General features: G+C 32.4%; 1 protein-coding gene across 3 annotated transcripts in view; it reads right to left on the reverse strand.

Annotated features, from left to right (window-relative positions):
- Window positions 1-14376, reverse strand: part of LOC145245882 (serine/threonine-protein kinase Nek8-like) — a 182074-nt gene that overhangs the window by 109306 nt on the left and 58392 nt on the right. For all 3 annotated transcript variants that reach the window (XM_080107604.1, XM_080107603.1, XM_080107605.1), the window contains 2 exons: window positions 7204-7345; window positions 4010-4138 (listed from right to left, as the gene is read on the reverse strand). In XM_080107604.1, the coding sequence (XP_079963730.1) occupies window positions 4010-4138; window positions 7204-7345 (271 nt within the window). The remainder of the gene's footprint in view (window positions 1-4009; window positions 4139-7203; window positions 7346-14376) is intronic.

The raw sequence follows: 14376 nt of genomic DNA on the forward strand, positions 1-14376 counted from the left end.
GATGTAATCAGGTGACCACTGGCAGACCCTGGATGTAGCAGAAGGACTCAGCGCCAGCCCACAAGTCCAAAGCAACCCAGACCTGGCTTCTGAAGGAATGCTACGACTTTGTACTCATCTCTCACTGCCCCCCCCCCATCCTCACCTGGCCTGAACTTGCTGGACTACTTCGTTTGATCATATGTCAAAGACATCACCAACATGACCTCCCACAGCACAAAACCCAGTGTAATCGCCGCCATCCGCCGAGTATTTGCTGAGTTCCCAACGGCACTTGTGAAAAAGGCATGCTCCCAGTTTCAGACCCAAATTGAGGCGGTGATTGAGGCTGAAGACGGCTACATTAAATAGATGTCAGCACTACTACATAATCAAGTTACCTGAATTGATTTTTTCAATGAAAGTTTTAAAATAAAGTTGTAGTGTTGTTTTCTTTAGGGCGACACATTTATCGTTCCACCCCGTACATATCCTGATGCAGTAATTAGATTTTTTTTACAGAAAAAAAAATAATCTTATTAAGAAAAAAACTTATTACCTTGTACAAGGGACGAGGTACATTCCAAAAGTAATACCCTTATTTTTTATTCCAACCGAATGGATCAGAGGGAATTGCAAATGGCATTGTTATGATGACTGAACTTATGCATTCACAACCTGAAAGTTTCATCTACTTGTAGCAGGTATTGGCGGCGTGAAACTTAAAAAAAAGCTACCCCTGTCATGGACGTGTGTCAGAAACACAGATGTGTTATTGAATTCCTCCATGCAGAAAAAACTAGACAGATCACCGGCGCCTAATGAACATTTACGAAGCCAGTGCAATTGATGTTAGCATAGTTAGGAGATGAGTTCGTCGATTTTAGAATGGCGACAGAAATGAAGGCATCATTCATTGCTGGTAAAAGTGCATTGTGAACGGTAGTGACTATGTAGAAAAATAAATTCTGGAGCACAAATGTTGCTTGTTTTAGTGGTACTATTTCCATCTTTGTAGCTCTTCAACGTTTTTTTAGTTTATGAATAAAAAATATAGGAGGCCTAATTTTAGAACGCCTCTCGGGTTTGTTTTACAATCCACAGAGATTCGAATAAGTGGTCAAAATTTAAATAAACGTTATCAAAGGCAAGATAAGTTACTCGTCTATCTATCTGGAATTTTTTTAGTGGTTTTATTCACTTTAAAAGCATTTAATCGGTTCGAAAAATGTCACGATAACATTGGGTGAGTTTCTAACAATATTTTGTATAATTTTTCAGTCTTAAGTAATTTTCAAGTCTTTGGATTTTACATGCCAACTCTTTTTCTTGTTCTCACTTAAATGATAGACACTTTGTTTTTCGAACCGATAAACTTTTTAAAGAGAGCAAAACCACTAAAAACATTTACAGATAGGTAGAAAAGTAACTTATCTTGCTTGTAATAACATTTGTTGTGTATTTGAAATTTTGACTACTTTTTCGAATCTCAGTGGATTGTAAAACAAACCACGACTTTTGTATTTCTTTCTTTCGACTATCAGTATAATGTGTTTGCAATTTATTTTTATTGCGTACTAGCATGGATTCCCGGCGTTGCCCGGGTATTTGGAGGTGTATGTTGAGAAAAAAAAAAGAAAAAAAAGCGGTCAATTTTTTTTAACTTTGACCCCTATTATGACCCCTTAAAATTTATTGTTTTGGGCTCAAATAATGTTATTAAGTTAGATCCATGTCCATGGAACGTATATCTAAAATTTCAAGTAATTAGACCCAAAATTGTCGGAGTTTGGTAGAGTTTTCAAAAGTCAAATCGTTGAACTTTGACCCCTTAATCGCCAAATTTCTGGCCGAAAACTGATCAGGTCGATTTTCCCAAATCTCAGTACGCTGTATATCAAATTTCGAGCCTGTAGACTTAAAATTGACAGCTATTGCGTAGGGAAATGTAGACACACAGACACACAGATACACACACAGACAGACACTTTCACTTTTATAGATATATAGATAGATATGCATCTAAATTTGTGACTAGTTAGAATTATTCACATAGAAACAAGGAAAGAAACGCTAAAAGGAGAGGAGAAAAGGATGTTGGTTTGCACTGGACAAATATATTAGTGGGAGGGTGGGAGTTGCCTGTCTAGACAATGAACGCTATGTCAGATTGGTATCTGATTGCGGAACTTATTCTCTCTTTTTTTTTTTTTTCTTTTTTTAAAATTATATTAGTCATTATTAAACCCTTAGCGAGTTGATTAACTTGAAAACGTAAATCAATCCACATAGGGCCTTTTCTGATATCTATATAATTTTTATTTATATATACAGGGCGTCCTAAAATAATCTGACACATTTGTAGGTGAAAAAATAAATGAGTAAAGATTTTTTTTTTTTTAAATGCATGTAGAAGGCCATTTTATTTTAATTAGGTAAAAATTTACTTATATCTGTATTCATGCATTTTTTACATATACTAGCGAGGGGTACCCGGCGTTGCCCGGGTATTTGGAGGTGTGTGTGTGTGGGGGGGGGGGGTAAAAAATAATTATGAGGATCGAACCCGAACCGTTGAGGCAAAGTTGTAAATTAAAGTGTGAAAAAAAAAAAGAAAAAAAAGTGCGACATTAACCATTGCCCCAACGCGAGACGCTAACAGAAACACGTTTGAATTTATTTAATTACTTGGATTTAGCAGGTGTCCGTTTTAATGAGTTAATGAGGTCAAGTTTGACTGCGGGATAGTATTCATTTACTGCTGAACGCTTTTTTTCCCTCCCCAAGATGTTACAGGAAAAAGACTAACCCATATGCGGCGAGCGACAAATATTGAATATTTATCTTCCCGAAATCGAGCAAATTAAATAGACAGGCGAGCTTCATTGTTAACTGTGAGATATTACGATTTATATGTGATATAAAAAGTTTTAAAAAGTTGTGAAGCGAGCGACCGCTTCTCTGAAAAAAAAGCCTTTTGTTGACATACAGAAAAAGCGAACATACATACATACATACATACATACATACATACATTTTCGCTTTTATATATATGGATTTCACATTTGGGGCCCGTTTTTTCGAAGACAATGGTACAGTGACTGTTATTACTGAGCGATATTGTTCCATGCTAAACAATTTTCTGAGAGACAAACTGAATGAACTTGAGTATAGAAATAATGTATAATTTCAACAGAACGGTGCAACATCGCATACTTCTAGACGTGCAATAGGAATTCTAAAGAAATTTTCCCGAATCATTAGATTTCTTTGCGTGGTGATATTGGTTGCCCACAAAATGGCCTGATCTAAACCTCTGCAATTTTTTCTTGTGTTGATATTTGAAGTTAAAAATATTCAGCCATTGCCCTCGATCTCTTGAAGAATTAAAACGAGCCATTCGTCCTGAAATTACTGCTGTTCCATTCGAAATGATCCATCGAGTTATTAAAACTTTCGTGAATGTCTACAATCGTATGTTAGCAATAATAGGCGACATTTGTCCGATTTAATATTTAAGACTGTGTGAAATAAAATGTCATTCTATGTACATTTAAAAAAAATAAAATTTTTATAATTATTTAATTGTTATTTTTTTTTTTTAATCCACAGATATGTCAGATAATTTTGGGACCCCCTGTACATATGGAGAGATGAAACAGAAGCAAACCAAATTATATCTTCATCACCGCTTCGTCTTTATTTCAATACTTCCGCGGGGTGATTAAATTGAAGAAAATAATATCAAATTATAGACTAAAAATAAAAAAATTAAATAAATTAAACTATTAAATAAGAAAGAAGAATTTACTAAACTTAACTTTCAAAATATAATTTAAAAGCAAAAAAAAAAAAACTAGGTGAAAAAAACAAAAAAAAAACAAAAATGGAAGTAAAAAGACTCTTCCTAGCAACGCAATCCATAACTGTTTTAAAAAGTATATATATATATATATATATATATATATATATATATATATATATATATATATGAAAAAAAAAGTAATACAGAGAAATACGATCATATTACCTTCATGATTTTGTTAACAAGTGCCGGCAAGTTGGAACCTTCAAATGTCTTCTGCCGGCATGCCATTTCATAGAGAATACAACCCAATGCCCAAATGTCCGATTTCTCATCATAAGGTTTGCTTTCACACTAGTTAAATAAAAAGGAAGAAACAAAGAGGCCAAGTTTGGAAACTGTAACTTTTAGCAATTATTTTTTTATCAGAGCTTTCGACAAACAAAATTTATCATTGGAGTAAAGTGCGTATTTTGTGGGCAAACCGAAAGTTTAAATAATATATTTAGTTTTGTATTATTATTCATCGGACTACTGTTCTCATCTTGAGTGTGATTTTCACAGTGTTTCGGTCGATATAACCTCCGACCTTAAGGTGTATCTTGTCGAATTCGGAATGTTTCTGTCGAACTCGGGAATTTGGACGGAATTTTGGAAACCTTTATTTATTTCGCTGGGGTAGCGTGCTCTTGTTCCGTCAGAGTTTCCTGTCTTCCATCAGTTGCCTCAGATCTTCAGGTTTACAGTTGGCGTCGTGTGCTATTTGTTGGATGTACGTGGATCTAGGTCGTTCTCTGCTTGCGCGCTCGTGTCGTGGAGTCCATAGCAATACATCACTCACCAATTCATGCTTGCTCCTCAGACAATGACCGTCAAATCGTAGGCGTCTTTCTCTGATGGTATTAGATATGGCAGGTAGGTTGCCATAAAGTTGCTGCTTCGTGGGATGATTTTGTCAAGATATATTTAATATTGTTCTTAGCATACGGGTGTATGTGCCGTCTAGTTTTCTTTCCAATCTTTTGATGAGTGTCCAGGTTGTAGCAGCGTAAACAAGGACAGACTCTACCACTGCCCTGAAGAACTGCCCTTTTAAGTTTGTCAGCCAGTCCCGAAGTCCATACTGAATGTAGCCCATCCAATGCGGTCCATGCTCTTGAGATGCAAATTTCGATATCTCTCTCTGTGGAAACTATGTTTCTGCCCAGATACGTAAACTCAGCAACTTCTTTCAGTGTTGATCCAACCAAAGCCCTGATCTCTCCCTTCACATTGAAAGTCATAAACTTTGTCTTATCCGCATTTATGTGGAGACCAATGTCATTTGAAGACTTTTCTAGCTTACGTAACAGTGTTTTCGCATCAGCAGTCTTGTTTGCGAACAAAGCAATATCGTCTGCATAATCTGCATCAGTTATGTGTGCTGATTGATGACGTCTGTTTCTGGATTCATTTAGGGTGAAGCCTAGCATGTTGTGCGAAGTACAAAGTCAAGACAGACAATGAAAAGAAAAGGGGCAAGAATATCTCCTTGTAGAACCCCAGTGCGGATGTCGAAAAATTCAGTGTCCCCATCTAAGGACCTGATCATTGCTCGAGTGTGTTCATATAGCATCATGATAGCATTAATGACTTCATTTGGAATGCCATATGCTTTTAATATGCTGGCCATTTTTCCTCTATGTACAGAGTCGAATGCTTTGGAGAAATCTACAAAGATCATGACTGCCTCAATGTTTTTTGCTTTGACTCCTTCAATCAGTCTCCTAACAGTAAGTATTTGACTAGTAGTGGAGCGATTCTTTCTAAATCCATTTTGGTTCTTCCTGAGCACTTCTTCGATCTTTGGTTGGATACGGTCAAGAAGCATGGCATTGTAGATTTTTGCTGCAATTGGAGTGAGTGTTATTCCTCTGTAGTTGTTTGGTATGCTTAGGTCACCCTTCTTGGGGAAAGGAAGTATGCATCCTTCCCTCCATATATTAATAATTTTTTGATTATATACAGAATTGCATGAATTAAGAAGTATGTCATTGAAGCCACCTGTCCTCCATACTTCAGGAGGTATGTTATCTAAGCCTGCAGCTTTATGATTCTTGGTCTTCTTTAGTGCATTTAGAAGTTTCTCCATTGTAAAATCACCCTTCTCAATATCGAGTTCCTGTACAACAATCGGCTGAATTGGTGGGTCTGTCACTTCTGGTTTGTTTCCGAATAGCTTTCCAAAATGTGCTTTCCATTTCGAACATGCATTTTCCGGAGTATTTGCCTTTAACTTAGCTTTGGCAGGTTGTTTGCGCCCAGATATCTCATTTACTACTTGCCTAGCCAGATAGGATTGTTTGTTATCAATAATAATTAATATTATCAATAACAATGATAATATTTATAACAATGACAATGATAATAATAATAATATTAATAACACTATTAATAACTATAATATTAATAATAATATTTATAATAATATTAATAATAATAACAATAATAATAATAATATTTATAATAATAATAACAATAATAATAATATTTATAATAATAATAATAATAATAATAATAACAATAATAATATCTATAATAATAATAATAATATTAATATCAATAATAGTATTAATAACTATAATATTAATAATAACATTTATAATAATATTAATATTATTAATAATAATAATAATAATATTTATAATAATAATGATATTAATAATAATAACAACGACGACGACAACAACCACCACCACCACCACCACCATGGGAATTATGCAAACAACTGTATCTTGAACACCCAGACAAATGGTACAAACACAAACCAGCAGCAGTACTTGAAAACTAAAGTCACAAAGTCCTATGGGAAACAGAGAAACCCATCCAAACATCCTTTAATAATAATATTATTATATTAATAATAATAATAATAATAATAATAATAATAATAATAATAATAATAATACGAATATCATAATATTATTGTTTCTGTTTCGAGCAAAAGCACAGCGGCCTATCCATTTCAGTGTGGTCTTTTATCCCTGTGAAGTGTCGGGAATTCTTTCGGTTAGTCTATTTATGGACCACAATTATTACTACACCATACAAACTATGAAAGGCACTGGTTGGAAGTCTTAGACTCGAGTTTCACCCTCCTTTGGGATCATCAGTAAAACATATCCAAAGCCAGGATTCAAAATCCAAGCCACTTGGAGTCGAATCATGAGTTTGGATGTGTTCTGTTGATGAACCCAAAAGAGGGCAAAACTCAAGAACTTCTGATTTACAGCTTTCATAGTTTGTGTGGGCTGCGGGGTTGTATGATTGTGTAAATAATTATATCATTAACATTCAAAATAAATAAATAAAAAATATGTTATTATATATTTCCATATGTATCCGAATGTAATCTATTTTACAATAGAATTGATACTCACCATTTCTGGACTAATATAATATGGGGTACCCAACACCGTACTGGCACCCTTATGGGAGGTGCTCAGGAGTTTGGCGATTCCAAAGTCACCAACTTTGGCGACTCCTTCTTTTGTCAGGAAGATGTTTGCTGTTTTCAGATCCCTTCAAAATAAAAAACAACACAGACATAAACATGAAGATGTCACTCTTCAGTGTCGCATCAATAGGGAGATGGAAGCTACAGCAGCTCATGATTTCCTCTTTACATTTTCTGGAAATTATCTCATTGATTTGTTTTGTCTGGTTTTTTTAAATGATTTATCAATATGTTTGCATTATTTAAGGACAAACACACAATATCTATGCAAAGAAGGTAGTGGGCTCTCTCTATCATGCTAGAAGACTACTCAAACCTGAAAGTATCCTGTACGTCTACAAGGCCATCATTCGCCCATTCATGGAGTATTGTTGCCACATCTGGACTGATGCATCTACCACTAGCCTCTCCCTCTTGGATAGGGTTCAAAACGAATCTTCAATCTTATAGGTCCCACTTTGTCAACTAAGCCCCAACCCCTGTTCCATCACCACAATGTTGCAGCTCTGTACCTGTTTTACAAAATATTTTAATGGAATGTGCTCATATGAATATTCATTGCACTAGTGCTTCCTTGACATACATATCCCGACTAACCTGCTTAGCAACAAAATCACAGCCTTTCACTGTTGAAGCCCTTAAATGCCAGAGTTTTTCCCTCAAACAGGTAGACTTTGAAATTCCTTCCCTGCTACCTGCTTCCCTGATAGTACTGATATGCAGAAGTTTAAATGTAACAAAAAACAACATTTTGTTAATCTTTCCAAGGCATGGTACAAAATAGTACCCCTTTACGAAATCAAAGATAAATAAACAAATATATCTAAATTCTACTCACGATTTGTTGTCTCAGAATCTATTTCCTTTAGACAAGATCAAAGTTATCTTCCTTTCTAAAATTACTAGCCAACGAGAGATTGCACTTTTCATTTTTGGAAACTAAAAAAAAAAATCTACATTCCACCCACATGTGAATTTACGAATCGGATACCTTCCTCTTTTCTGGCTTGAACACTCAATCAATCACAAACACAGTTCAGCAGGCTGCCAATCTTGCTAAAGTCATTTAAGACTCTCTCGGTTTTGGCTACAGCCAGAAAATAGCTCACCATCTTTTCATGCTTTATATAATGGGTGATTTATTTTTAGTAGAAAAGTCTGAAAGATTAGAGGTTACTCCAGCAGAAGCTGAGAAAGTCATGTAACTTCCAGAGGAGTTTTTCTCATTGTGTTAACCAGTGAGATTGCAACCGGAGGAGACATGCTTGGTGTTTCTCCCAAAGAAGAGGAAAGAGGAAACACATGCCAGTGGTTGATGGAGTGAGACCAGTTATCTCTCTCTTTCTTTCTCATTGTGCAAATAACACTCAAGACAAGAACTGTAATATGAATAATTCAGATAATATAAATAACAATGTGGTGTTCAAACTTATATATATATATGGCCGACTTGTAACAACGTGTTGATGGAATTTCTTTTCCCCAAACGAAACCACCAGGTTTATCATGTACAAAATTAACTTTTTGTTGGTAACATCGAATGAAAATAACATCTGACGAGTTGGTGAGGAAAAGGAGATTTTTATGGACACATAAAATCATAAAATTGCCATCCCATTAACGAAACGGCTGTAATGACGAAATCCAAGATGAAATAAGCAAATGTTATAAAAAAGAAAAAATATAAGTCTTTGAATTTCAACAAAGTTTTGTACAATATATGCTCTGCACATATAAAATAGATACATTCAGCTTTACTCGAAATTAACGGTGATTCAGTTTTTATCATAACAGTCTCAACCCATTAAACGAAAACAGTATGCATTGAAATTATATATGTATTATAAATAAATATATATAAATAAATATAAATGATATATGTATTATATATGTTTATTTTTGAAATATTGTTATATTTCAAAAATAAACATTTATAATACATATATAATAAGTTATGAAATATATATATATATATATATATATATATATATATATATATGTATATATAATAGTGTTGGGACGATTAATTGGAATCGGCAATCGGAAAAATCGGAAATTTTGGGGTATCGGAATCAGAAAAATTTATGCTTATTTTCCGATGCCAGAAAACAATTTTTTTTAATCATTTTTTTTTTTTATTTGATTTTGTTTAAAACAAAGTCTTCGACTGCTGGTAATAATAATAAAATAATAAATATTTATTTATTTTTAACTACCAGTGAAAGGCTATAGATCACCTACAAGTGTGTTTGTATGGGTTGAGAAAATATAGGCACATCTAACATGTGTTTTTATGGTAATCGATGAAAAATAATAATTTTATAGTTAAATATTTAGAGGTTTATAAAGAATCGGAATTAGAAATTTAGTACGAAATCGGTAATTGTATTGGAATCGGGAAAAATATTGGAATTGTTCCATCAGGAATATGTAAGTTAAAAAAAAATAAAGAGTCAAGTTACATAGGAACTTTATTACATTATGAAGTAAATAAGAGTTACAGAAAGTCGATGTTGTCATTTTTACCTTTATACATTTGTATAATGCTGGCTTTTCTCCTCTTCTGACGAGAAGCATTTAGCTTCAAAATGACATGGCCTAAAAAGCTATCTCGATTCTTCTTCTTTCTGCAACCGTTACTAACTTCATAAAGTTATAAAGTTCCTTTGTAACTTCATTCTTTATTTTTTTAACTTATTCTACTGTTTGCTCCTCTTAATCGAGTAGACCCCTTTTTATCCAAATAGGTTTGCCTTATCGTTGAAAATTTATTTTTTAGTCTTATTTTAATGCTCCCTATCTCGGGTTAATCATATTGGGAAGTGATATAAAAACTGCCATTGGCGTATTAAGCGATGCTCTTTGTGTAAACAAATCGAGCTTAGGCATTTGGACAATGTTAAAACATCGTTAATTAACTGCCCGCACAGCAGCAGCCATATAGTGTAATGGTGAGAAGCCTTGACTGTCGTTTGGGCGGTTGGGCTTCGATCGTCACTTGAGGTGGTTGCCTACTTAGCCGCACTGATGAGCTGTGATATAGCGAAACAGTACTATATATGGATGACTATATATATATATATATATATATATATATATATTACAGATGAAACCCGATTATGTAGGTTGTGCATTGCATATGATGTAAGGTCGCCATAACCTTAACAAAAAAGCCTTCTAATTATAAATGTATGGACTGCAAGAAAATTATCCCCATGTGAAGGTGGTATTTTATTGCTTGTTTTTTGCAAATATTTTTAGCATCGATGTAAAAGTAAAATTAAATACACATATATCTCTACAATTATGTGCGTGTGCGTGCGCGTGTTTGAGTTAATTACTTATAGACTCCGAAATGGTTGAACAGATTTTCTTTCAAATTGACAGAACTTTAGTATATAAGTTTGAGAGTCAGCTTAGTTAAGTTTTGTCTCAGAATACCCCCGATGATTACCGATAATCGAAACCGTTATTTTAATTTACCTATCATCGATAAAGCCATTTTTTTCTTTCTCGTCACTTAGCAACAATGATAGAAGAATGGGCCGTGAAAATCTTACTGTGGGTAAGTTGATAGTGTGTTTTTTTTTGTTTTGTTTTTTTTTACATGATATGGCTTGTAGGTTCAAACCCCACACGTAAATTTCTTGATATTTTTTTTTGTTTTTTTTGTTAAATGGAAAGAAGTTTATATAAAATCTCAAGAGTGCAATGTAAAATAACATATATTTTGGACTAAGTTACTGCATGGAGGCATGAGAAGCTTCTTCCCTGGCGAGTTCACGGATATTTGTTGATCATCATTCAATCCCGGGTAATCCTTGCTAGTGTATATATATATATATATATATATATATATATATATATATATATATATATATATAAAGCTGAACTTCTGTGTGTGTGTCTGGTCACGAATAGGCTCCTATATGGTTGACTATTATAGAAAACTGATCACATATAATGATAGAAGATGTATCGAGACACAGGAATGGGTATGTTTGATCTGGCATAATGATGATTCATTAAAATTGTGGGGTCCGTGTACGCACCTGGTCAACAAAGTATGGAAATAAAAAATTGAAAAATTAAAAAAAAACGTTTACAAGTGTTTTTGATATAGATGTACATAAAAATACTTTGATAAGTATGTTTTAACTTAAATAGGGATGGTATAATAAAATTGTGGGGTCTGTGTTCGCGCCTGGCCTCCATAGAAAGGAAATAGGCACTATCTGCATAAGTATACTTTGATAATTATGTTTCATTTTGAAGAAATATGGTATAATAAAATTATGGGGTGTTCGTTCGCGCCTGACCTCCATAGAATGGAAATATGTCACAAAGTTTAACAAGTTATTTTAATATAGATTCACAGAATATTGTGATAAGTGTTTCAGTGTGAACAGGTATGGTATAATAAATTATGGGGTTTATCTATTTTATTTTGCTAGTATATATATATATATATATATATATATATATATATATATATATATATATATATATACATATATATATAAACATATATATAAACATATATATACATATATATATAAACATATATATATATAAACATATATATATATAAACATATATATAATATATGTATAAACATATATATAATATATATATAAACATATATATATAAACTTTCTTAATTAATGTTGAAGTAGAGCCGATATATGTATGTACTTTATTAAAAGCTCGAGGTCTGGTATTTACTGATTTGTATTAGTTAAATGGTTTGAATTTTGTTTATAGTGTTCAACAAATGGTGCGACGATTTCTGTATGAGGACTATTTTGGAGGGGATAATGAGTGTTGTTAGTGTTAGGATAGCTATTAGGAAAAATATTATTATTCTCTTTTTTATTATTATTATTATTATTATTATTATTATTATTACTACTACTAGTTGTATGATTGTAGATGGAGGGGCTGCTGAGTGGTGTATTGGATTAGTAACTATATCAGATGGAGGATGGGAAGAAGGATAACTTAAAGACAAAATATTAGTGTCTGTTATGGGAGGATTGCGTCGGAGTCAGTAATAGTGCATAAATATATAACATCTTTATGGATGCAATCATTATTGAGTGGGCAAAGATCTTTGTTATTACAATTACAGTTAGTTTTGGGTTTAATTGGGAAAGGGATTTTTTGGGTTGGTTTAATTTTTTTGTTATTAGATGTTAAGATTCTTTGTGCTAAAGTAGGCATTGTTGAATAAGAAATCCTGATTGAGTTTTTATTGAAAATAGAACTATATCTGTGTGGGTGTTTGAAAGAGTTTTATACAATGTTGAAGAATTCCTTAGGTATATTAGTTTGACATTTAGGCTTAATGGAGGATTAAACCAAATATTTTTCTTTTTCCTGATGCTACTGAGTGGGTTAGATGTATTGTGATTAGTATTTTGGTTTGGATTATATATGTAGACTGGTTCATTGCTTTTGATAGTGGCAGATCTTGTTATTTGAACTGGTTTCTTACGAGTCATATTGTGTGTGACTCCAGGCTCTAAGTCATGTCGCCTCTGCAAAACCGAAGCTATAATTATAATTACTTCCCCTCAAAGTAACAATATAATGAATTCTAAAAATGAACTGATCTCTTTCTGTAAACATAAATCCAAATTTAATTCTGGCAATTTTGAAATTACATAGTGATTACTTTTACCTTTTATATAGATATATAACATTTTTTCTTTAACTTTATCGTTTTTTCTACATACTTCTTAATACGTTATAATTTAATAATCCTTTATTTTAATTATTTATTTCTTCTTTGCATGGCCGGTTTTTTTATCTGCATTTTCTGCTTCATTCTTTAAACTTTCCTATCTATCTAATATATCAATCTATCCACACTTCCATATCTTGTATGTATATTTACTTATATTTTACTATATGCATTTACTTACTTTTTTTCTTGCTTTTTCCTGAATTTGCAGATACCGGCCATCCTCTCCCCTTAAATAATTTTTATTTTATCATTTAATATTTTATTTTTTATTTATTTATTTATTGTTTATTTATTATTCATTTTCTATTTATTTATTAATTAATTTATTTATTTTCCATTTAGTGTCTTCTAATAACTCTTGCTGACATTGTTTTAAGTGATGACCTATACATTTCAATTGACCTATATTATTTTTCCTTATTTATTTTTTTGGCGCCTTTAACATGTCCTGTCTGGGTCATTTTGACATTTGTTTCTCTATTTTATATTTAACTCTATCACCACTTAAATCTTTCTCTTTTTCTTCCCTTATCTTTCTTATTTATATTTATGTCTCGGCAGTAAAGTGAAAAGCATATTTTACTTTTCTTTCATTAATATTATTGGAATTTTTTCGTTATTTCCCTTGTACACATTTTTGTGAATTATTCCATGGATTTCTGCCTTTGGATTATTTTGGACCATCTTCTTGTGCAAATGGAAATTCAATGAACTTTCTTGAAGTTATATATTTGGATTTTACCGTCACTGGATCATTTATCTTCCACCAGACTATCCATTCACATGTAATCACCTTTTTCTTCACCATATTCCCTCTGCTTCACTTTTTTGTTTTAAAGTAAGATCTTTGACTTACTTGTTGTTTCATCAAATACTTTTGCATGCAAAATCCGATCCTGCATTTTGCTAATTCCTACCCTCTGATGAGAAGGAAAGTATTTCTTCGAAACTCTGCGGATTAAGGACTATCCACTTATCTAGTGTTTCCTTTTCAGATTAAATATGTTTTTAACTCATTTCAAAGTGTTTTTTAACATGTTTTATTAACTGTTTGGTTTTATCGAGCTTTTACGTCTGGCTGAGATAACTTCATAAAGATTAATTCTTTAATATGTATAATATACTTTAATTTTACCATCTTGGATCATTTTGGTAAATTTAATTGTAATTTTTATTTTGTATATATATATATATATATATATATATATATATATATATATATATATAAACATAGATGTTGTTTTGTTTTGGTTTTAGCGATATGTTTTGAATGAATTCAATTATTTACGAAAGTGCATTTTTACCTAAATGCGAGTTGAGAATAATTTTCCATTTTAACCAATTTGG

This window comes from Euprymna scolopes, chromosome 23 (assembly GCF_053919585.1).
Source record: "Euprymna scolopes isolate OS-2025 chromosome 23, ASM5391958v1, whole genome shotgun sequence".
Taxonomy (NCBI): Eukaryota; Metazoa; Mollusca; class Cephalopoda; order Sepiida; family Sepiolidae; genus Euprymna; species Euprymna scolopes.